General features: G+C 46.7%; 1 protein-coding gene across 6 annotated transcripts in view; it reads left to right on the top strand.

The window, feature by feature from the left end:
* Positions 1-19,969, top strand: part of LOC147006421 (heterogeneous nuclear ribonucleoprotein D-like) — a 43,913-nt gene extending 23,944 nt beyond the window's left edge. For 4 of the 6 annotated variants that reach the window (XM_085868852.1, XM_085868853.1, XM_085868851.1 and 1 more), the window contains 7 exons: positions 3,681-3,849; positions 4,022-4,177; positions 5,403-5,534; positions 11,971-12,085; positions 13,458-13,613; positions 13,883-13,988; positions 19,719-19,969. In XM_085868852.1, the coding sequence (XP_085724978.1) occupies positions 3,681-3,849; positions 4,022-4,177; positions 5,403-5,534; positions 11,971-12,085; positions 13,458-13,613; positions 13,883-13,956 (802 nt within the window). In that variant the 3' untranslated portion in view covers positions 13,957-13,988; positions 19,719-19,969. Of the gene's footprint in view, positions 1-3,680; positions 3,850-4,021; positions 4,178-5,402; positions 5,535-10,430; positions 11,144-11,970; positions 12,086-13,457; positions 13,614-13,882; positions 13,989-19,285; positions 19,364-19,718 lie in introns of those variants that run through there. The other 2 variants (XR_015054854.1, XM_085868854.1) reach the window with 2 other exon arrangements.
* The last annotated feature ends 5,569 nt before the right edge of the window (positions 19,970-25,538 follow it).

The raw sequence follows: 25,538 nt of genomic DNA on the forward strand, positions 1-25,538 counted from the left end.
ATACTGGTCGTCCGTCTGCCCATCTGTCTGTCTGTCCATCCGTCCGTCCATTCCTGTCCGCACTCTCCAAAGTTTTCAACTTTCACGTTTCATATTTGGTACGTACGTACAGACTGTGGAGACGGTGTGGCGCGACATACATTCGTCATCTAAAGTGGTTGCCATGGCAACCAGGATGCTGTTTTCCATCCGTTCCTGTCCGCACTCTAACTCCCAAAGTTTTCAACTTTCACGTTTCTTATTTGGTACATCGGTACAGACTGTGCAGACGGTGTGTCACGACATACTGTTGTGGTTGAGGAAATTCGCAAACCACCATTCAGGTCCCGTAGGTGAGATATCTCTGTAAGTACATGTGTAGTTAGCCCAAACCCGTTGTTTATAGGGAATAAATGTGATTCATTCGGGCTGCGACCCTTTAAGATAGCCGTTTTTCTGTTCTATCTTTATTTTGAGCCAACCACGTCTCAACCGCCATCACACATCAACCACCAACCGCAACGCCGCTTCACAACAACAACAACGCCAACAGCCACGACCTTTACCGTCACGGCTCGCTCCCGTAAACATCGCATCACCGCCATTCCAAGCGTCGCCATGGCCATCACCGCCACTTTAGGCCCTCCACCACCTTCGCCTCTCCTGCGGCCGTTCCCACGCCGCTTGTGGGCGCCGAGCGTCAGGCTGTCCTGGCATCGTGCGGGACGCGCGCTGAGCCGCGGGTGCAAAAAGCGGCCTTTCCGAGGAAAAGTCGGATCAGGAATGATACACGCCCACTTCTGATCCGTCCTATTAGCAAGCGCGGGGGCGATTTGGCCCCGCCTCCAGGCGCGTCGGAGTAGAATCGATATATGCAAATTCGAGGATCAGGGGAGGTTCACGCCCACTTTTCCTCCGTTCAATGGGTGAGCGTGGCTCCGCCCCTGAGCTCATCCTGATCCGTAAATTTGCATATGGGTTCTCCTGCCGTACTATAAAGCACCAAGCGCGGGGCGAATTCATTCAGAGTTTTTGGGCTCGGGCGAGTTGGAGAGGTGTGGCGGCGGCGGAGTGTGGCAGCAGCAGTCAAGACGGGTCTGGAGGAGAGTCAGTCTGTTGGAGTCGGAGTCTGTCCGGGAGCTGCAGAGAGGTGAAGCCGGGAGCTCGGTCGAGGTCGCAGTGGAGTCGCTCGTCGCGGGACCCAAGCAAGCCAGCTATCCTCTTTCCCCAGAGCATCAACAATTCCCCCCTTCCCCCCCCCCCCGCGCTGAGATAGTGCGGAAAAGGGGCCCCGTTCCCACCCCATTCCAATCAGTGCCAACGAAACCCGCGGAGGAGCGCGGAGTCGGGGCACCGCCGCGACATTTGCGGCTCATCACAATATGGGTAGGCTCCGCCCGGTCTCGCGCCCATAGGCCCCGTCTGCCCCCTTGTCGTTGAGGGTGGCCCTTTTCTTTTGCTTTTGAGTATATGTGTTGTCTGCGCCGTCTGTAAAGTAAAACTGTGGAAGTGTTGCCGTGTGCTCGCCTAGTCGGTAGTAGATCTGCATTGTTGTGTTTCTTTTGCAATTGCTTTTGGTGCATAATTGTTGTAATTGTATATGTGTGCTTTCCGTGTGCCGCGGAATAAATGTGCCTCATGTTGAACTGTTTTTCCCGTTTCGCTTCGTCTTTTCTTTAATTGAATCTCCATCTTACTTCACGTAAAGGGTTGGTAGTGGGCTAAATACGCCCGATAATTAATCGGAACCGTCGAGGTTGACGATAACACCGCTCGGTTATCCTGATAGTACGGAACGGGTCGCTTAAAGTGGCCCGAGTCCGGAGTCGACCTGCGGCGAGGTGCGATCGCCCGGTCTACCCTCTGTGTGGGTACTTAGGTAGGTTGAATTTGGCGAACAACCCTATCCCATGCGGGGGGCCGATTGGCACGATCGTGGTGAGGCCGAAAGGCCCACCCGTGACTAGTTCCCGGCGTTAGTCCGAGAGGGTCACGACAGAATTGTCCGTCCGGTGGGCGACGTGCCGCGATTCGAGTTACGTGGCCGCTCGCACGCCGGCGGGCGCGAATTCGCAACAATACGTTCGTCATCTAAAGTGGTTGCCATGGCAACCAGGATGCTGTTTTCCGTGCAGTAGCACAATTCTGTATATACCTTCTTGTTCGGGCATATATTGTGCTCACTTGCGCTCTTGTTATTGATTACAATATACAAATACATATGTTGCTTTAAAATTATTTGGATCAGAGTTCACTGCAATGCTTTATAAAAAAATATTAATTATTAGACTCGTCTTTTAAAAACGATTAATGTATAAACAGGCGAGCATTGGGTGGCTTTGACACCAACTCTAGTTAGCTCGCCTGTTCAAAGAACAAAGAGCGATAGCGATACACCCGGCGTGAGCATCAGCGTGAGCGTGAGCGTGAAATGTTCAAGTTTTTGGTGCGTTATTTTTTCCTTTCTGATGTTTTTATCTACCCCACTATTTTTTATACACCCTAGATATATATATCGGGGCGTATTATGTGATACCGGTCGTCCGTCCGTCCGTCCGTCCGTTCCTGTCCGCACTAACTCCCAAAGTTTTTAACTTTCACGTTTCATATTTGGTACAAAGGTACAGACTGTGGAGATGGTGTGCCTCGACATACGTTCGTCATCTAAAGTGGTTGCCATGGCAACCAGGATGCTGTTTTCCATCATTTCCTGTCCGCACTCAAACTCCCAAAGTTTTCAACTTTCACGTTTCATATTTGGTACATAGGTACAGACTGTGGAGACGGTCGGTGTGTCGTGACATACGTTCGTCATCTAAAGCGGTTCTTTCCTTCGTCATCCGTTCCTGTCCGCACTCTAACTCCCAACACTACATATTACTTTTTCTTTTCGATGCATTTCTCATGGCAAGGCGAGTACCATCAAATTCGGACCATTGAGCACATCGTTATATAAGCCGCATCCCCGAAATTTTTTTTAAAAATCTGGAATTTAAACACACACAAGCCGCACTGGTTTATAAGGCGCAAATGTTGCACACAAAAAACAAGCTCAAAAACGTCCGAAAATTATCCACAAAAAGTGATCGATCTTGCTTTGAGTCTCATCTGAACAGTGGAAACACCCCAAGCATCCACTGTCGGTGTGTTAACCCAGTCTTCAAGTTCGTCTTCCAGTTCGGGCCATCGGCATTTCCTCCCTCAGAAAGCCTTTGTTGACTTTTTGCAGTGAGAAAGTTCACCCCTGTGTGAGTTTTGAATTCCTCGTGTGAACCTCTTGTTTACTGATTGCAATATACAAATACATATATTGCTTTAAAATTATTTGGATCAGACTTCACTGCAATTTAAAAAAAAATTATGAGACGAGTCTTTTAAAAACGAAAAACGAAAAATGTATAAACAGGCGAGCATCGGGTGGCTTTGACACCACTCTGGTTTCGTGTTTGCTTTGTCTCGGGCAGAGTTCGAACCTCAGTGACCTCTCGAACTCGAACCAGACACACTCACCATTACACCACAGACTCGAGGAAAAACTATTGACTGACCCAGGAGGAGACCATTCGGCTGATTCAAGTCTCCTCGGCCCGTTACGTGTGTGTGTGCCATCGCTATATTCTCGAGAACTCGAGGCAATGATCCTCTCCAAGATTTTTAATAAGCAAAATGATATTTGTCATCTTTTTTTTCTTGTTTCACAGCAAGATGTTTGTTGGTGGCCTCGGTTGGGAGACTTCTAATAAGGGTCTAAGAGACTACTTTTCCAAGTTTGGCGAGGTCGTGGACTGCACCATCAAATTCAACCCGGTCACCGGTCTTTCCAGAGGATTCGGCTTTATTTTGTTTCGCACGGCCTCGTCTGTTGATGAGGTGCATCATGGTGGGATGATAGAGATTTGAAAAGTGGAACCGGTTCGCTCTCGTACTCGAGAGATTGTGGGGCATCCCGGTATCTCTGGTTAAACGTGATTATGAACTGTGGTTGTTTTTCGTGGCCGGGAAGTTACCGCACGTTGTTTTCCATCCGTCTTTTCTGATGCAGGTGCTGGCCCTTAAAGATCACCGACTGGACAGCAGAGTGATTGACCCCAAGCGTGTCAAAGTCATGAAGAAGGAGCCGGTAAAGATCTTTGTGGGTGGTGTCAACCCCAACACTGAAAAGGACAAGATTCGGGAATATTTCTCCACTTTTGGAGAGGTATAACGAGCAATTCTGCCTGGTCCCATCGGCCCTGATGCTCTTGTGGTCACTCGCTGGTGTCATCGCGTTGCCGTCATGCTCGCACTTGTTCCATCAAATCTGTAATGTGATGTCTTTGGTTCACTTAATGGCTGCACCATCCCTTGCGAGCCCTCTTGTTTGGCCTTGAACTCGAAGGTCATCTCAGCAACACATCCCATGTTTTCCTCGGATGGCCTCGAGCTTTCCTTCCATTCATATTTATAACCTCTTCGCACAACTACCCGCCCACATCCTCTCCACATGTCCGAACCATCTCAACCTACCCCTATGCATAACCTCACTCATGCTTTTTCTACCTAACCTATCTCTTAATTCTCCAAGTGGTTTCCTCTCCTTCACTATCACATGACACATCCATCTCACCATTCTCATTTATCTGGTTAAATGCTTGCTGGACAAAAATAATTAAACTTGTGGGTACCATGGAATTTGTGGAGTGGTGGGGGGGAGAGGTAGTGTTGTGGAGTACCATCTCTCAACCATACCCACAGTTTTCTTCCCTACCTCCCAACTTGGTTGGAATCCAACCCTTTTTCTTTGTTTCCTGATTAATTCCCATACTTGGCCCCACTGCACCATGATCAATTTGTTGCCTTTTTACCTCCGCCACCGAAGGCGAATCAGGTTGTTTTCACCCCTGTCTGTCTCTCTGTCTGTCTGCACAGGATATCTCTAAAAGTTGTGCGTGGATTCGGATGAAAGTTGGTGGACATGTTGGGGTGTGTGACGAGGACAAATTGATTCGATCCTGGTGAAGATCTGGATCCTGATCCGACGACTAGAATTTTTAAAGCGATTCTTGACCATTGAGAGATAGGGCTCCAAAACGACATACAGCACGATACCTCAAAAATATCTTCGGCCAGATATGTTCTTGCGGATCAGGCATTACAGGGTGGAGGTATGCGCTCCACCGAGTGCCCTTCTCGTTGCAATTGTTTTCTCATCCTATTGACCGAGATTTAATGTCGTCACTGGTGGAAGAAGGAAGGGTTTTCCTGGGATTCTTTGGAGTTTAGTTATTTCCTTTGAGTGCTTCGACAGAAAAGTTTGTCGATTGTCTGCTTTCTTTTCTTTTTTGCTTTTTGAGAGGTTTCAGGTTGTCCTTGTGCATCTCCTTGTGCTATCATTATTATTATTATTTTTATAATCACCTTGCTTTTGCACCTTTTTCGTGCAGGTGGAAGCGATTGAACTTCCAGTGGATGGCAACTCAAGCAAACGCCGAAGCTTTTGCTTTGTGACCTTTCAGGATGAGGCGTCGGTGAGGCGGGCCATGGAGAGGATGCATCACGAGATTGGAGCGAGTCAGGTGAGGTTTGTTTTGAAATCGTACTCGGTTTTTTTTTTATTTTTTATTTTTGAAACGGCATGGCGATTCGATGATTTGGAAAGTTTCAATTTTTAAAGTGATGTTGAGAGTTAATTTTTATCCACTTTGAGATATTTAAAAGTAGCAGCGTGCATTCCTTCCGTTTGTGCGGAAGTACCCTTTTAATTTTATCGGAGCCGGGGTACGTGCGCTGGAGGAAGGTTAAAGTACGTGCTCGTCAGCTTCCTTGGGCAGCCCCTTAAAGGTCCCCTGACATGCAAAACTTTATGATTATTTATATTGTTGCGGGTCGCGCCCGCCGGCGTGCGAGCGGCCACGTAACTCGAATCGCGGCACGTCGCCCACCGGACGGACAATTCTGTCTTCACCCTCTCGGACTAACGCCGGGAACTAGTCACGGGTGGGCCTTTCGGCCTCACCACGATCGTGCCAATCGGCCCCCCGCGTGGGATAGGGTTGTTCGCCAAATTCGACCTACCTAAGTACCCACACGGAGGGTAGACCGGGCGATCGCACCTCGCCGCAGGTCAACTCCGGACACGGGCCACTTAAAGCGACCCGTTCCGTACTATCGGGATAACCGAGCAGTGTTATCGTCAACCTCGACGGTTCCGATTAATTATCGGGCGTATTAAGCCCACTACCAACCCTTTACGTGAAGTAAGATGGAGATTCAATTAAAGAAAAGACGAAGCGAAATGGGAAAAACAGTTCAACATGAGGCACATTTATTCCGCGGCACACGGAAAGCACACATATACAATTACAACAATTATGCACCAAAAGCAATTGCAACAAAAGAAACACAACAATGCAGATCTACTACCGACTACGCGAGCACACGGCAACACTTACACAGTTTTACTTTACAGACGGCGCCGACAACACATATACTCAAAAGCAAAAGAAAAAGGGCCACCCTCAACAACAAGGGGACAGACGGGCCTGTGGGCCACGAGACCGGGTGGAGCCTACCCGTCTTGTGATGAGCCGCAAATGTGGCGGCGGTGCCCCGTCTCCGCACTCCTCCACGCGTTTCGTTGGCACTGCTTGGAATGGGGTGGGAACGGGGCCCCCTTTCCGCACTATCTCAGCGCGGGGGGAGGAAAGGGGGGAGGTTGTTGATGCTCTGGGGAAAGAGGATAGCTGGCTTGCTTTGGTCCCGCGACGAGCGACTCCACTGCCACCTCGACCGCGTTCCCGGCTTCCCCTCTCTGCAGCTCCCCGACAGACTCCGAACCCCGACAGACTGACTCTCCTACAGACCCGTCTTGACTGCTGCTGCCACACTCTGCCGCTGCCACACTTCTCCAACTCACCTTGACTCTTCTCCAACTCCCTTGACCGAAAAACTCTCCCGCTGCCACACTTCTCCAACTCGCCCGAGCCCAAAACTGACTAAATTCGCCCCGCGCTCGGCGCTTTATAGTACGGCAGGAGAACCCATATGCACATTTCTGGATCAGAACGAGCTCAGGGGTGGAGCCACGCTCGCCCATTGGACGGAGAAAAGGGGCGTGAATCTCCCCTGATCCTCGAATTTGCATATATCGATTCTACTCCGACACGCCTGGAGGCGGGGCCAAATCGCCCCGCGCTTGCTGATTGGACGGATCAGAAGTGGGCGTGTATCATTCCTGATCCGACTTCCCCTCGGAAAGGCCGCTTTTTGCACCCGCGGCTCGGCGCGCGTCCCGCACGAGGCCAGGACAGCCTGACGCTCGGCGTTCACAAGTGGTGCGGGAATGGCCGCAGAAGGAGAGGCGAAGGTGGTGGAGGGTCTAAAGTGGCGGTCCCTGGCAATGGCGACGTTTGGAATGGCGGTGATGCGATGTTTGTGGGAGCGAGTTGTGAAGGTAAAGGTCGTGGCTGTTGGCGTTGTTGTTGTTGTGAAGCGGCGTTGCGGTTGGTGGTTGTTGTGTGATGGCGGTTGAGACGTGGTTGGTTCAAAATAAAGATAGAACAGAAAAACGGCTATCTTAAAGGGTCGCAGCCCGAATGAATCACATTTATTCCCGCCAAACAACGGGTTTGGGGCTAACTACACATGTACTTACAGAGATATCTCACTTACGGGACCTGAATGGTGGTTTGCGAATTTCCTCAACCGCAACAATATATTAACTTGACCTTCCCAGTGAAGAAATCACCCATTTTTTTCTCAAAAATGGGATAATTAGAGCAATATTTCAAACATTTATTGTGCTTTTCACAACTTGCGATGCCCGCCTCTAAGAAAAGTTGACCAGCGAATCGAAGCGTTGACGTCACATTCAGAAACTCGCACATACTGGATTGACTCGAGATCTCTAGAGTCTAGAGTCAAGACTGGTCCAATAAATCCGTCGTCCGTCCAACTCGTCCTACTAGGCTACGTCCTACTAGGTCCGACTAGGCCGATAAATCTGACGTGCTGTGGCTTTTATTTATTATTCTCTTTTTTTCATTGTTTTCTACTGGTGCTACATGACGACAGTAGGAAAAAATTAAATAAAAATGAAACATAACGTCAGATTTATCGGACTACTCGAGACAATTGTGTCACAAGGTGTGTTCTGCACACAAGTTTTCATTGTATCGGGACAGCGAGATTGCTTCGTTTTATGCGCGGAGAGATACGGCCGATGACATGCGGCAACCTTGCTTGCGATTTATTCGCCGTGGAGAACCATGTCCGCTGTGCTGCGCTGGTCACGTCACCTCACTAAAATATTTCTGATATCAAGCAGTATGCAAGTCGAATTTACATTATTGAATTACGAATAGGATTTAGTCCAACCAGTTGTTATTGCCAAGTCTTCGTTTGATGTCCTCCCGATCATCATGAACGCCGGGAATTTCATCGCCAGTTTCCTCTGCTTGTCCTGCTTCGGGCTCGAACTGGTAAGGCCGTATTCCATTTCCAGCTGCCTGAACTTCACCTCCCGCGACTATGTTATCCGACAATTCTCCATGTGATTCAGACCAAAATCCTTCATTTCTCTCACACTCACTGTTGTTACCAGACAAATCAAAGTCCATGTCATCCATTATTCAAAACCAAATGTTCGATTTTTTTAAAGCAGAAATGAACGAAGCGATTGAGTCGACCAAGCAAATGTGGAAACACACAGAAAGCCAATAGAATCACGTAGACCACCCACCCAAGTAATTTACGTGCAGCCTTTGTAATCCTGTAGTTTACGTCATGTGGGTTACGCCCCTTTCAGGAGAATTTTTAGGGGCGTACCCGAAGAGGTTTGTTTTTCTTATTTTACATTTTACAGAATGAGTATTGTGAAAAAACAGTCAGATCTGAAATCACGATGAAAAACTCCTGTAGGACATACATAAATGAAATTTCAGTACTTTTGCGTGCCAGGGGACCTTTAAGGCCATTTTTGTGGTTGGAACCAGCAGTCGAGCTGGGTTTGGAGCATCTATGAAGGCCCAAGAAGTGTTAAATTTCAGTTTTGGAGTTTCGGTGTCATCCATGTTTGCTCCATTTTCGGCTCTCGGTATCCAGACTGCTATAAAAAAAACAAGGACAAATCTATCCAAAAGCAGCGTCCTAAAGGTTTTGTCGGCTAAAAAAAAACAACTTCCGATATTTCGTCACGTGCCTTGATTAAGCCAATAGCGAGACCCGTCAGAGTGTTTTTACGTGTTTACGAAATATAGTGTATTTACGTATTTACGAAATATAGTGTATTTACGAAATAAATAGTGTATTTCCGAAATAAATAGTGTATTTCCGAAATTACAAGACATTAAATGGAATAATCTTTAAATAGTAACGTGAACTTTTCGAAACTTTAAAGCAAATGTCCGAATATATTTAAAAGTTCATCTTTATTTCGAACCAACCACGTCTCAACCGCCATCACACAACCACCTTCACCACCACGCCAGCCATCGTCACCAAAGGCAACCACGCTCCAACCCTCAGACAACTGTGAACAACAACCTCAGGGCAGGTTGGGTGTGTGACCATGTGTAGTTAGCCAAATTGATTCGATTTTGGTGAAGATCCGGGATCCTGAGATTTGAGAATTATTTATTTTTTAAAGGGATTCTTCACCATTGAAACGCTCCAATCGGGCCAAAAACTATATCGTACTGTAGATCATGATATTTCAAAAAATGTATTGGGCCTGATATGTTCTTGTGGATCAGGCGTTACGTGGCGGAGGTATGCACTCTACCGAGTGCCCTTCTAGTTTATATTGCAATTTGCAGATAGTATAGTAAACAGCCTATTTTAGGATGGTCGTTTAGGGATGGATGGATGGATGGATGGATGGATGGATGGATGGATGGTTGATTGTATATTTTTATATTTATTTTGATGTCGGTCTTGTAAAAAGTTGGATGTGCTGTCTATGTTCGTTCTTCACCCTTGCATCCCCCCCCACCGCACCCCCACCCCAGAAAAAAACACCCTGGTGATGGGTATGCCCCATTATTATTCTCCCCCCTCCACCTCCACCTTCCCCCCTTTCCCCAAGTTAAATTGGTGAAGGTTGTGTTGGTATCTTCGAAGAGTAACCAAACTGTAGGATGAAATGAATGACGTGGAGATAAAGCACAGGCGTGATGGGTCAAATGACGTCTTCCTGTGTCCCGGTTCATTGTACTGCACTGTTTATTTTTGATTTGTGATGTCACTGTCCACATGATGGCAATATTGTTGCGGAAATGGGCCCTTAGTGGGTTATCAAATATAGGATCAGCCCAGATCCCCCCTTAAATGCTTGTTTAGCCAGGTTGTTCGGTAATTGGACGTTACATGCGTGTCGGGAGGTGTAGCAGGCTGTCCAGTGTTCATACAGTGGTGGTGTACTGAGAGGCGCCTTGCTTCTTTTTCCTTCCCCCCTTCCAACTCGCCTCGCCCAGCACTCTGAGAGTGTCGGTCGGCGAGAGGTGTCGGCAGCCGATTGGTGGAGAGCGGCTGTGGACTCGAGGGATGGACCAATCACGTATCCCCGGAGGCGTCCCAGAAAAGCGAGCCCCAAGAAGCAAGGGAGTAACTGCCTGAGTGTCGAGTCGCGATCTGCTGTATAAGGGACGGCTGTGTCTGTCTGCGATCTGCTTCGTGAAAAAGGCAAGAGGAACTGCATGAGGTCTGTTTGCCTTCTGCTGGATGAGTGGCTGGTGGTGTCAGTTGGCGATCTGCTTTGAGAGGGACGGCTGTGTCTACGATCTGCTTCGTGGAAAAGGCCCGTCCCGAAAGGCAAGGGGAACGGCTTGTGTGAGTTGGCGATCGGCTTTGTGGAGAGTGGTTTTGGCCGGCTGTTCCTCCTTGGCCATGGAACAGCCTGCGTAGCCCAAGACCCCGATTTGGCCTTGTCTGGTGAACAGGCCAGGCCTGGATTTGTATACTGGACCTTGTGAGAATCCAGCTGGAACACACCATAGATCTTCCTCTCCTGTGCCATCGACCTTACGGGTGCTGGACGCGCCGAGGCTGCATGCGCGAGCGGTGCCGGTAGAAGGAGTACGAGGACCATCTTGCCACGCGGCGTGCTCGAGCTTGGGCGCGCGAATCCGTTGACATCGGCTTCTCACGAGCCGCATTCGTTCCTTCGACACTTCCTCTCGTCCATGAGGCATCACCAAGTACACAGTGTCTTGTCTGCATGTTGTCTAAGGTTTATTTCGCTAGGGCTCCCTTCAAAACCCGCATCCGTAGCTCCCGAGTGAAGAGCGGTTTATAGATTAATTATAACATTGTCGTGAATGTTTTGCTTGTGTCGTGTTTCCTCGATGTGTCCCCAATAAATCTGGTTGATTCATATGAAAGTTGCCGCCTTGAGTTTATTCGTGCCGCGCTGAGGAACAGCGAACAGTGCCGCCTAAGGTTTATTTCGCGAGGGCTCCCTTCGAAACCCGCATCGGTAGCTCCCGAGTTAAGAGCGGGTTATAGATTAATTATAACATTGTCGTGAATGTTTTGCTTGTGTCGTGTTTCCCTGATGTGTCCCCAATAAATCTGGTTGATTCATATGAAAGTTGCCACCTTGACTTTATTTGTGCCACGCTGAGGAACAACCGCTCGATTTGAAAATAAAACCAAAATGGTTTCGGACTGGCAGACTTCGCTCGGTCTCTGACAAACCGTCTGTAACCGGGGTCTATTTCCCAAACTGGCAAGGCACAGGTGTACTTTGGTATCGTGATCCGAGGCACGTTACCCGAGGCCTGTGCCGAACCAGCCGGCGTTATAACCCTGAGACGGCGATGCTGTTAAGTGACGCTGAATCTTCAATATTTGGCTGTCAAGAGTAGGGTGTGATTCCCTTCACCGCCAATCCTTCACAATATTGCTGTTATGTTGGTGTTAAATGTGAGGTTTAATGGAGACCACCATGGCTGTAATGTGGTTTTTATTTTAGATTTTAAAGGCTGTTTTTTTTTTCTTTTTTTTCATTTACAGTGTGAAATAAAACTGGCGTACCCCAAGGTAGTCTATCAGAACCAGACTTGGGGACGTGGGGGCGGGGGCGGTAGGGGCAGAGGCTCTGTTGCAACTCCCGGAGGAAATAATGGAGGTAAGAGTTTTTAATTTTATTTGTTTGGAATTCCAAATATGTATCCATATGTTAAGGTTTTCTCAATAATAAACGTTTTCAATGCGTGCAACTTCACATAGTTGATTTGCATGTTGTTGTTTTTTTTGTTGGGGTGACGTCACTTCCCGTTGTTCTTGCATGCGGCTGTGCAGGTCAAGATGAGCGTTTTTGTTTGTTTGTTAGTTTTGTGTATATTATTGAGATTTATCAGGGGTTGTGGGTTTTGTATATAAAGGTTGTAGTTGTTTCTAACAGTTTTAGTGGGTATTTTGTGTTCGTTTATTGAAACGAGCAGGGTGAGGCCTCGTGTTAAGTTTAGTGTTTGTCAGTTGGGGTCTTGGGAATATGGTGGGGAAAAAGGGCTATCAAGACCGAAGGAGAAAGGAAGAGGAGTTCGTAAGATGTGATAGATGCTCAATGTGGGCTGCATCAAGAATAGGGGAAGCAGAGGGTACTCACTGTTGTAGGAAGTGAGGAAATAACCCACATGAGGATAGATAATTTGATATTGGCAGTGGTGCTGAGGATATTGGCAGTGGTGAGGCTACAGTCATAGCAATTGGAAGGACTGAGGTGTGGAGGTGGTTTGTGATGGTGATGAGACTTAAATATGTGGATTCTTCATTTTGCAGGAAGGATTTATTCTCCCCGAGGACCGTTTTGAGATGGGACAGACAGACAGACAGCATTAGCCCTTTATATATAACAAGGACAAATGTGTCCAAAAGCTGCGTCCTCAAGGTTTTGTCTTCACCAGAATAAGAACAACAAGAACAAGAAGAAAAAAGAAAAAGAAAAAACAACAACAACAACTTCCGATATTTCGTCACATGCCTTGACGGAGCCAATAGCGAGACCAGTCATGGGCGATCGTCGTCGTTCATGACGAGAAAACGGTGTATTTACGAAATTACGATACATTAAATGGAATAATCTTGAAATAGTAACGTGAACTTTTCGAAACTTCAAAGCAAATGTCCGAATATATTTAAAAGTTTATGATAGACGCTCTCAAAAGGCACCCTCAATGCGAGGATGTGTACATGTGTTTAGTATTTAACGAGATCGGATCATGTATGTAAAAGAGCCGAGTCCTTAAGGTTTTGTCTTCACCACAAGAAGAAGAAGAACAAGAAGAAGAAGAACAAGAAGATGAAGAACAACAGCAATGCGGAGCTCTCTAAGAGCCCCGTCTCGCTACGCGAAGCGCGGCTAGAAATTGTTGATGGAATTGAAGCATCGATACTAAATGGATGTTTTGTTGTGATTCACCAATTTTATAACCAAGTCATCCAAACTGTCATGAGTAACTTTGTCTTTCTGTGATCAACAACTCCATTTCCCTCCACAGCCACCTCACAGAGTTGGAATTCTGGTTATTACAACCAGGGGTACGGTAGCTATGGCAACTATGGCGGGAGCTGTGGTGGATCTGGAAGCTACCCCAGTAGCTATGACTACTCGTGCTATGGATACGGTGGATATGGAGGCTACGGAGAGGACAGCGGTATGTAATGCTCCGTTCGACATTTTATCACAGCCGTACAGAACAAAGCCGTTGTCATTTATTTATTTATTTTTGATTATTATTTTTTGAACGTTGTCGAACTCAAAGGGAGATGACGAAAGTCATAAAACGTTCCAATGCCGTGACAGTAACCACAGTATATTGACGCTCGGTCGCACTGCACCCGTGCCACCACTCCGTCAGCTTCCGGGTTCTATTTATTTTGCGTAAGATTTCATTCTCAACCGATGTCCATCGTTGTCGCGCAGGTGGACAGCCGGGCACTTACGGCAAAGGCCCACGGCGTGGTGCAGTCCATCAGAGCAACTACAGACCTTATTAAATCTTCCTCGGTTCTCCACTTCATTTTCGATGGTATGACCGATACAAGACCCTCAGTGTACCGTTTTCTTACTTACTTTGTTCCGGACGTCGGTCGTTTTTTCTAACTTTTATGTCGTCTCGACGTGAAGTTGAAGTTCCTTTGAAAGTGGAAATCTCAGCTTTTGTACAAGATTTGTTTTGCAACGGATCGTTATATTTAAAAGAGTTCTTCTCTTTGGTAAGGTTAGTTTTGTGACAATTGCTGCAAATGCATACTGTGACTGGTGCTCGTGTGTTTTTACGGTTAAAATGCTTTTTATCATGCCAAAACGAAGTTTTTGCAAGATAGTGTTACGGTTGAGGAAATTCGCAAACCACCATTCAGGTCCCGTAGGTGAGATATCTCTGTAAGTACATGTGTAGTTTGCCCCAAACCCGTTGTTTGGAGGGAATAAATGTGATTCATTCGGGCTGCGACCCTTTAAGATAGCCGTTTTTCTGTTCTATCTTTATTTTGAACCAACCATGTCTCAACCGCCAGCACACAACAACCACCAACCACAACGCCGCTTCACAACAACAACAACGCCAACAGCCACGACCTTTACCTTCACAACTCGCTCCCGCAAACATCGCATCACCGCCATTCCAAACGTCACCATGGCCATGGACCACCACTTTAAACCCTCCACCACCTTCGCCTCTCCTTCTGCGGCCATTCCCGCACCGCTTGTGGGCACCGAGCGTCAGGCTGTCCTGGCCTCGTGTAGGACGCGCGCCGAGCCGCGGGTGCAAAGTGCGGCCTTTCCGAGGAGAATTCGGATCAGGAATGATACACGCCCACTTCTGATCCGTCCAATCGGCAAGCGCGGGGCGGTTTGGCCCCGCCTCCAGGCGCATCGGAGTAGTATCGGGATATGCAAATTCGAGGATCAGGGGAGACTCACGCCCCTTTTTCTCCGTCCAATGGGCGAGCGTGGCTCCACCCCCGAGCTCGTTCTGATCCAGAAATTTGCATATGGGTTCTCCTGCCGGACTATAAAGCGCCGAGCGCGGGGCGAATTTAGTCAGTTGGAGAAGATTCAAGGCGAGTTGGAGAAGAGTCAAGGCGAGTTTGAGAAGAGTCAAGTCGGGTCTGGAGAGGAGAAATCTGTTCTGAGCTCGCAGTCTGTCGGGGTTCGGAGTCTGTCGGGGAGCTGCAGAGAGAGGAAGCCTGGAGCGCGGTCGAGGTGATTTGCTGCAGTCGGCTGAGGAGAATTGGGGAGGAGACCGAAGGGTTCGGGTCCGAGGCAAGGAAGACAGTGGTCGGCGACGAGCTCACAGTGGAGTCGCTCGTCGCGGGACCCAAGCAAGCCAGCTATCCTCTTTCCCCAGAGCATCAACAATTCCCCCCTTTTTTCCCCCCTCCCGCGCTGAGATAGTGCGAAAAGGGGGGGGCCCCGTTCCCACCCCACTCCAAGCAGTGCCAACGAAACCCGCGAAGGAGCGTGGAGTCGGGGCGCCGCCGCGCCGTCACATTTGCGGCTCATCACAAAGACACGGGTGGGATCCACCCGGTCTCACGGCCCACAGGCCCCGCCTGCCCCCTTGTCTTTGAGGGTGGCCCTTTTCTTTTGCTTATGAGTAAATGTGTTGTCGGCGCCGTCTGTAAAGTAAAACTGTGTAAGTGTTGCCGTGTGCACGCGTAGTCGGTAGTACATCTGCATTGTTGTGTTTATTTTGTTACATCTGCTTTTGGTGCATAATTGTTGTAACTGTATATGTGTGCTCTCCGTGTGCCGCGGAATAAATGTACATTATGTTGAACTGTTTTTCCCGTTTCGCTTCGTCTTTTCTTTAATTGAATCTCCATCTTCCTTCACGTAAAGGGTTGGTAGTGGGCTTAATACGCCTGATAATTAATCGGAACCGTCGAGGCCGACGATAACACCGCTCGGTTATCCCGCTAGTACGGAACAGGTCGCTTAAGTGGCCCGTGTCCGGAGTCGACCTGCGGCGAGGTGCGATCGCCCGGTCTACCCTCCGCGTGGGTACTTAGGTAGGTCGAATTTGGCGAACAACCCTATCCCATGCGGGGGGCCGATTGGCACGATCGTGGTGAGGCCGAAAGGCCCACCCGTGACTAGCTCCCGGCGTTAGTCCGAGAGGGTCACGACGGAATTGTCCGTCCGGTGGGCGACGTGCCGCGATTCGAGTTACGTGGCCGTTCGCACGACGGCGGGCACGAATTCGCGACAATATGTTTGTCAGCTTGTATGTTTTTTTTTTTTGTTTGTTTGTTTGTTTGTTTGTCTGTAATCACGTATAAAAAATTCTGCAGAGCACAGTTATCATCGGAAATTTTTGTAACTTCGCATATCAGAGGCCTATAGAGGTCTCTTTCAGTGCACAAAATTTTGAAGGTCAAGGTCAAAGGTCAAGGTCACTTTGTCGCAAATCAGGGGAGTCGACAAAACCCTTATTTTTTGAGTAATTTTGATCGGATCGTCTTCAAACTTCATTGGAATATAGTTCATGATCTGGCGCTCGGCTGATTAATTTTTGGTGGCGATTGGCCTTGACCTTCATATGTTTTTTTTTTTTGTTTTTTTTTGGTCTGTAATCACGTATAAATCACTCTGCAGAGCACAGTTATCATTGGAAATTTTTGTAACTTCGCATATGAGAGGCCTATAGAGGTCCCTTTCAGCGCATAAAATTTTGAAGGTCAAGGTCAAAGGTCAAGGTCACTTTGTCGCAAATCAGGGGAGTCGAGGAAACCCTTATTTGTTGTGTAATTTTGATCGGATCGTCTTCAAACTTCATGGGAATATAGTTCATGGTCTGGCGCTCAGTTGCTTAATTTTTAGTGGCGATTGGCCTTGACCTTCATGGTTAGCGCCTGAGGTCAAACATATTTGACCCCAAAGTCAAATTTTCAAGTTTTAGGAAGCATATCGTGTTGCACCTCAAATTGAACACCTCGATGAGTGCTTTCCAGATATGTCAAGCTTAAGACATTATGACGTCATTTGGTGACGTTATGAGGCAAAAGCATATTTTTATGGTTACTCTGTAGAACGATTCTCATCGGAATCTCTCGTAGGCAGATATTCCTCAAGGAGTCGCTCCTGGTGGATAGCAGCTCTGTTCACCTCAGTGTGACCTTAAAGAAGTCACACGTGGTCACCTTTTGGCAAGATACGGGTCACCCTGCGGCCTAAAACATTGGTTTTTTATTTATATTTTTAATTCCCCCCCCCCCAATCTTCAGATGAACCTTGTGAAAGAGAATTTGATGCAAAAAACACCCAATGTTGCTAAAATTGCTCGAATAATGATTTAAATGAAAGGTGCTGCCCAGATTTGGGAGAAATTGAGTGTCGCATCCTGAGCATGTTCAAACGAATGGAGACCCCTCCCCAGGTGGTATCGCATCACAGCGACCATCTTTGACGTATCATGTAGCTGGGTTGATGCTTCCTTCCTTCTGCTTCTGTATTCAGGTGTGTTCTCTAAAGTGGACTTTTAGAAATGTCGTCGTTCACTCGGAACCTGACAAGGGCACTCTGTCTTGCTTTTTGCTTATGCCTGAAAAGGTGAAAGAGTATTCTTAACACGAAGACGGTGCAATGTCGTTGTTGAAGACCGAGGTGAGTGGCCTGTATTACATCCGTTATTGAGGGTTCTCAACTTTAACCTTGAGCTCGACGAGTTAGTGGGTCGGGGGAAAAAAATAAAATCGATCAATCATAGTTGATGAACCCTCCTGACTGATTAATGTTGTAAACCCACGCAGGCTGGTCTGAGTTGTGCAATCTTCGAATCCTGAACCTGGAGATTCTGCTGTGGATGTGAAAACGGTCCTGTGCTTTGCTTGGGTCTTACCGGATGTAAATGACAAAGCGAGGCAACCATTGGCGTAGCTCGAATTGTTTCCCTTGAATGTAAAATCAGGGAGTTAGTATCGAGTTAAACTCCTCTGTCGGAATGGGATTAAAAAACAAAAGAAGAAGAATAAGGCAAGACATTTATTATTTTAATTTATTTTCTTCCTCCCTCCAGTTTGAGGCCATTGATACTTTCTCTACGGTTCTGCGCATTAAGGGTTTTCAAATTGCGAAATGTCATGAAATGTCGTTGTTACCCAGATTAATGTCTCCCTTTCTGTTGTAATTCCCTTGTCGGCTTGTGGGTAACATCGTGCATTGCAAGCATTGAGATGTGCAAAACTTTGGGGAAAAAAAACAAAACAAACTCGCATCACATAGTGTTTGTTGCAGTGCGAAGCATTCATTGTATGAATTGATTTTAAAAGAATGAATTTTTTTTTTGCTCTCAATGCAATTGCTTTTTCCATCACCCTTAACTTCACGTTCTGCCAAGCTGTGGCCTGCATGAAGCTTTGTTGTGATAATCTTTGCAGGAAGGCATTGATTGATGGAGGGATAAACTACCTGGATGAATGGATGTCTTTGTTGTGGAACCTCAACGCCCCCCCCCCCCATTACAAGATCAATATATTTTGTTAACCACAGCACTTGCTGTACAATCATCTTGTATAACACAAACGATCTTAACTTGATTTACTTTCTTGTGCATCAACATTCTCAAGTAGGAGATTGTACACAAATCACACACAGGAGAGATGTGCGGTCAAGATTGTACTTTTTTGAATGGGAATGCAAGGAGTTGCGAACTGGACAAAACATGTGCATGCACCATGTATGGGTTCAGCTGGGAACACCAAATGGGCCAACCCAGATCGTCTTCTTATGATTATTTTTGTCATGTAAACTTAAATTCTAATTGCTGTTTTAGCACTTGCCGTTTGTACAAGTGGACTTGATGGAGACTGTATGGCAATGTGTATAAATTGCTGATTTGTAACAGCAGAAACAGCACAAAAAAAAATAACTAAAGGGGTCTGACCTCATGTATGTCCTTCATTTCCTTCACCCATCCTAACTTTTTGACCCTTCCCCAAGAGGGCAGCCTCGAGCCAAAGGTCGTGACCCAAAACGAGGTTACGGCCTGGGCACCGGCTGCCAATCGAGCATGGGTCAGAGTGCGCAGCAGCGTATGAGTTTGACGACCACATCCTTACCCATTAACCTTCTCCCCTTGCTCAATTGAAATAATTAAGTCATTCATATCGACATTATTCATGTAAAGTTTGACTTCATCTAAAAGGGTGGGTTTTCTCATCAAGATTTGAGTTTGAGTCGTAATTGGGAACTCAGTGAAAAAGGGCACATCCCCAACCTCACCCCATCCCTTCTAACAAAAATCCTGACTCGTTTACACTCGGTACGCCTTGCTTGGCTTCCCCACACGATGCATTCTCACAACACAATGCATTGCAACAGAAGACGAGTTGGTTGTCTGGTGCCCACGTCCTCAGGCCTCATCCTCCGAGATCGAGACACCCAGGCCCTCATCTGCAGGTACACTGGATAACATCGTCATTTGCCAGAGGGAAAACAGGTTAACGATGCTTAACTCGATGCTTGTTAACAGTTATTTATTTATTTTTTGTGGTGTAACTGCTTATGGTAATGATAATTTCTGAGTTCTCTTTACAGGTTAAAGGTAAATGTTAAAGGGTGCGGAGAACTTGATAATACGACAAAGTCCTCTTCTCTTGCCATGCCTCACTTCCCTTCCCTTCTTTCTTGCACTTTTTGTTCTCTTCCTGCTTTCCCCTCCACATTTTAATTTTTTTTTGGTGCACGTAAGTTTATTCTACCCTCCCTGCTTTCCATCCTCTGTCTCCCCGACTTTCCGTTTCCCCCTGTTTAGATAACCAGGTTTGGGAGGAAGACCTGCAGGAAGTGCCAAGAAGCGACATTGAGTGGGGAGTGAGAAAAGGGTGAATTTGGTCAACTTTCTGGTCATTCCCTCCGCTTTGCATTCCCTTCCACCAGAACCTCCAGTTGTAGTCCTCAGCCTTGTTTCTGACTGTTCTTAGCGGTTTTGTTTTTTTGTATTATGCAGTAGTTGCATTGATATATTTTTGTCGTTTTCAGTTTTATCAATAAATGTACAAAAGAGATCATGTTGTTTGGTTTTCTTGGCTATGTGATTTTGATTTGGTGTGTTTTTCTCATGCAAGACTTTCAAAATGATTTGGTGTCTGGTTTTTGTGAAAGTTTTTTTTGTTAACCGTGAGATGGTTCGTCTCTTGCAGGGCACTTTTAATCTGCCGTTGGTGGCATGAAATATCATTCAGATTGTTAAAACATTTTCAGCATTTTGATGAAGGTGGCTTCAAGATGGTTAACCATAATTTTTTCTGAACTTATGAATGCAAATTGGACTCATGGAAATGTAGGAATACGTGAATGCGTCTGATATGTGACAAGGAAATCTCAAAAAGTTGTGGATGCATTGAGATGAAATTTGAAGAGCTTGGGAATATTGCACGGCTGAAATGATTAAATTTTAGTTCAGGTTCGAATCAAGATCTGGTCCATCGATGTGATAAGAAATGTAAACTAATCAGCTTGGTTGAGGTTTGCATTCTACCCATTGACTGTTTGAGTTTTATATGCATGCGTGCACAGAGATGTGTGTATACATATATATATATATATATATATATATATATATATATATATATATATATATATATATATATATATATATATATATATATATATATATATATTGTTGCGGAAATGGCCGTAAGTGTGTTATTAAATAGAGGATAAGCCCAGATCCCCCATGAAATGCATGTTTAGCCAGGTTGTTCGGTAAATGGACGCGACATGTGTGTCGGGAGATGAAAGAGACTGTTTATTGTTCGTGCAGTGGTGGTGGTGAACCGAGAGGTAGAAATGCCACCAGGACAGAACTTGAGCCAGGGGACGGAAACCATAATGGACAGCTCCGCATGGGTTCTTGCAGAGTTGGAGGTGCTGCACCCAGGAACAGGCTTTAGAAATTGGATTTTGGTTGCTCTCTTGGCCTCACAGGAACTTCGGGGTGGAGCGCAGATGATTAGCGGGTGGCACTGGCGTGTGTCACTTGGTCTTCAAACCTTTCTGAGCACACGAAGGGTTTGTCTCGCTGAGTGTGGTTTATCTGTCTTCAGGGAGTTATGGAGAAGAGGGAGAGGCCGCTCCCCCGATTGGGGTTTACCTGACTTCCGCGAACCCTGGAGAAAAGGAGGGGGTAGACCACAACCCCCATTGAGGCGTGACCCCTTTGAGCCGTGGCGGAAAGGCGGCGGGGTCATGTAATGGGTAATGAGGGATTCATTCCCTCACTCCCCTTCCAATGAGCCAAAGAAGCAGGCCATATTGGGATGTAAGAAATTTTGATTGAAAATTGCACCGAAAGTGATTGCAAATTGAGAGATGACAGAAGGCAAAAGAGTGGCACGAGTGGATTTGGGTGATTATTGGAAAAAAGCGGTGGAGACATTACAGGCAGAACGTTAAACACACCTGAAACAAGTGGATGACAAAGAGTGGCTTGTTTGAGGAAAGACTGAAATATCTGGTTGGAACCATGCAGAGGTTCCATGGGCTGGTGAAGAGATTTTGATGTCTTGTTTAAATTGTTGGAAATAAACGATTAGGGCAGTATGGAGGAGGCCAGCGGACGACACACGTAGTGACAAATTGGTTGGGGTTTGATGAAAAAGTGTACCAGTTAAATTTGATGATCAAGTGGGATCCGAGGGACTGGTGTGTTTTTGTTTTCACATAAAAGTGAAAGGTGTTGGATGATGTTGTGGACTGGGTGTGTGGCACTGTGGAATGAATGACTAGAGTGTTTGGGGTGAATGGCGTGATTGTGCAAATGAGGAGAGTGAGTGCGAACAACGTACCCTGTCGGTAGGTGTCTCCTAACCAAGTTAGTGTAGGTTAGGGGGACTTAGAGGATTTAACATGGATTCTGGCTGCTGTTCCATTGTGCAGGCAGACTGCTCGGGGTAGGTGCAGGCCAAGGAATGGGGGTACTGGCTGGGAGTGTGACATGGCATTGGAAGTTGGTGTGTCGGGAAATAGGGCACCAGGGCTTTGGGGATTCCTGGCAGGTGAAGGTTGTCAGAGGTGCCAGGAGAGCACAGTGGGGTTTAGTGCCAGGAGAGCACGGTAGGTTTAGTGCCAGGAGAGCACGGTAGGTTTTAGTGCCAGGAGAGCACAGTGTGGGTGCACGGAGAGCACAGTATGGGAGCTAGAGAGTCACCCCTTAGTTAGGAGTGCCAGAAGCACGCTCAGGTGAACCCCGAGGTCGCTGGGTGTCCCCCACCCCTGATTGGAAGCAGGCAAAAAGGCCTAGTAGTAGTCACACTCCCCAGCCAGCGAGTATGCCTGGCACCACCAAATGGGAAAAGACAAATAAGGGCCTTGCCCAGGTTTATTAGAATGGAACAGTGTGCCAGGTTGGGAAAAATTGGTCATTCGGATCATTCCCGCCATAGCAGGGTTTGTTGCATTGTCTCGAGCCAAAAGTAAATGGTTAGGTTCGATGGACTCTCCTCCACACCATTCATGCGTGACACCTGGTACGAGTAGTGTTGATGGTAAAATTTGTTAGGAAGGGCCAGGCGAGGTCATCTTCTCCAAGTGCCAGAGAGGCCACCAGTATGTCATGAGCACACACCCACGAAGATAACGTTTGAGTAAGAAACACACCATCCTGTCTGTAAAAGAAAAAAAAATACAGAGAACTTAACCAAAACAAGTCCTGCCAAAGCAAGTCAGGCAAGGAAGGTTAAGGGTTCACTCCATCTCACCTGGTCTGAGGTCATCACACCCTCCATTTCTGGAGCCAGCGAGCGCGACGATTTCCTCCTCAACGTCTCTTCTCCTGCGGCTCCACCCGCAGACCTTGAGGATTCTCCTGCGTTTTCAATTCGACTGGTTCGGTTGAATGTTTTGTGAATTTTTTTGAATTTGTGCATTAATTCTGCATTTAGTGTTCTCAAGTTATTTTGAATTGACACCCGACCCAAAGAACAGCTTGAATCACCAATCCAGGAGGTCGTTTCCTCGCATCCCCACCGATGGCCACCCTTCAGTGAATGATATGGCGAATGCCAAGTGTTTGTCCACACCCGTCTGTGAACACACGTGACACACAGCTTGTGTTTTGGCCTGTTTGGTACGAGGTCATCCTGCAGTGTTGCTTGCTGCATCCCTGGGATTATTAAAATTAAGATCTATTAATGGAGAGATGATTAAGTCTGATGTTGTCTTAGTGGTTCAGGTGGTGGGCTTGGGATCTTAGGGTCCTTGGTTCAAGCCCTGGTCAGCCTCTGAATTAACACCAGGTGGGGTTGACTCAGCCTGTCATCCTTCCGAGGTCGGCGGAATGAGTACCGGTGAAATGGTAATCGGGCCATTGCATCAATGGTGCCGCCATACTCGGTCGCAGTGGCGATGAACTGTTGATCATAACCAGTTGAAAGCATGAAATCATTCCATCACAATAAGTGGAAGTATTAAAAAATAAATAAATGAATAGAGATGAGGAATTTTGGGACAACTGACACAGACTGGACCGAGTTGATCACATCTCCCCCATGGAAAGCTCGTTTCCTGGTCCAGATAGGTTTTGGCCTTTTCAAACCGCTGGCCAATTCAAAACGTGTGGTTAATGTCGTGTAACCAAAGCTATACTGCGGTGCCGGGGCCATGACCCTTTCAGGAGTATCCTTCCCTGAAACGGTGATTTTATTGGAATGTGTATGTGGTGACAACCAGTCATGGCCAACACCGCCACCTCCTCCTGTTTTGCTACAATTTGGTGGGAAATGTGATGTCATAATGAAAGCACTGATGACATCATCATGAACGTATCTGATTCCCCCATGGGGAGTACATTACAATGAGCAATGTTTCGATGTTTTTCCATGGAGTGGTTTCGGTGATGTGGAGGGGCAAAGTGTTTTGTTTTTTTTTCCCAAGATGGCACCCATACCACGTGACATATGACGTCATAATTACCATTGAAAAATTCTGCAGGAGGAGGCGCTCCAATGGTGAAAATTGTGTCCATTGGATCAACAATTGTGGAGAATTTCTTTTTTCATACTGACCGGATCAAGCATTGCACTTGTCGAATTATGACGTCACAATGAATGCACCGATGACATCATCATTAACATATCTTATTTCCTGTGGGGATTGCTTGACCATGAACCGGCCACCCTAAGTTCATGACTTCTCGCAAAATGAAGGAACTTGGTGCGATTCTCGTTCACAGTTCCAGACCCATGGGGACCAACACACATCTTGTAACCATCCCCACCATTTCCAATCGATGCATTAAAATCCCCCAAGACTAGAAGATTCCGCTTCATTAGGGTAAGCCTCGTAACTAGTGAGAAATAAATAACTAATTTACATGGGATTAGTGTAGTTCCTGATTGCTTTTGACCAAATTACCTGATTCTAATCGACCCGGCAAACACAAACAATATTCGGAGCAAAGTTCAAAAACAAAATCCTTCAATCACATTGGATTTGATCTTCATTAAATTTCATAAATCAGAATGTTGGGGTCAAATGTCGGGACCCTTGTGCCTCGATAGAAACAGTCCGCAAATTCTCCACCTTCTATGAGCGACTTCAGCATCACCGGCATTTCCTTGAGGGACGCACCTTGCACACAGGTGCCAACGGCAGCAGCGTCGTGTGAATGAAGCGCAGGGTTTAACACGGTAACACAACGACCAAAACTGTTCAGGGTTGTTTTCCAAGACGACACACTCAGGGTATCTCTCCGATGAAAAGACAGTCGTTGTCACTGCTCATTACGGCCTTGAGTTAGGCAGTCCAAGCTGAGTTCAAAGTTCTTGAGGGTTTAAATTTCTTGACACATCCTATGAGATGGGACGCATCACAGCAGGTGAATTACCACCATTAGTCCTTGAGTTATAGCCAACCTACCTTGGGAACCGGTGTGTATGGAGAATCACGGACGGGTAGATTTCGGTATCATGGACGGATAGCCTGGGTAACATTGACAAGTTGATCTGGGTTTCATGGACGGATAGCTTGGGTAACATGGACCAGTTGTCAAATAGGTTTCATATTCCGTCCTTGGTATAGATATAGGTCTAGGTGTCATATACTGCTCGATCTGAGTAACATATATCACTTGATATCCCATAAAACTGTACTAAAGCAGGTGAAGATAAAGAGAAAGCTGGAGGGAACCATGAAGGACCCTGAGGGACACCGACGGGTAGATGAATTGGGTCTGAAGAGCAGCGAGCATAGTTCAGGGTAGACTACGATCTTTACAAGAAGAAGAAGAGATGTAAACCATTTAATAACAGGTTCACAGACCCCAAAACAGGAATCAATGGACTTTTGGGCAAAATGGAATCAACCAAGTCGTTCGCTCAAGTTGCAAGGTCTTTGGGTCACGTCACACAAAGATGAATCCTTCATTCTTTACAACACTCGCTCCCGTGTGAAATCTGGACCACTCGTTACTTTGGTATCACCTGCAATACCTGGTGGACCTCGTCAGTTCATCACTCAAGAATCGGTGGTGAACTCTGTGCAAAGTAGAGAAAGGAACTGCACAAACATATTAATCATATAACCGTTCACTCAAATACCTACAAAGGGTAAAGTATGAGGTAAGATCCCAACA

This window comes from Eptatretus burgeri, unplaced genomic scaffold (assembly GCF_056783735.1).
Source record: "Eptatretus burgeri isolate ZD-2024b unplaced genomic scaffold, Ebu_testis_v1 Ebu_testis_scaffold_3178, whole genome shotgun sequence".
Taxonomy (NCBI): Eukaryota; Metazoa; Chordata; class Myxini; order Myxiniformes; family Myxinidae; genus Eptatretus; species Eptatretus burgeri.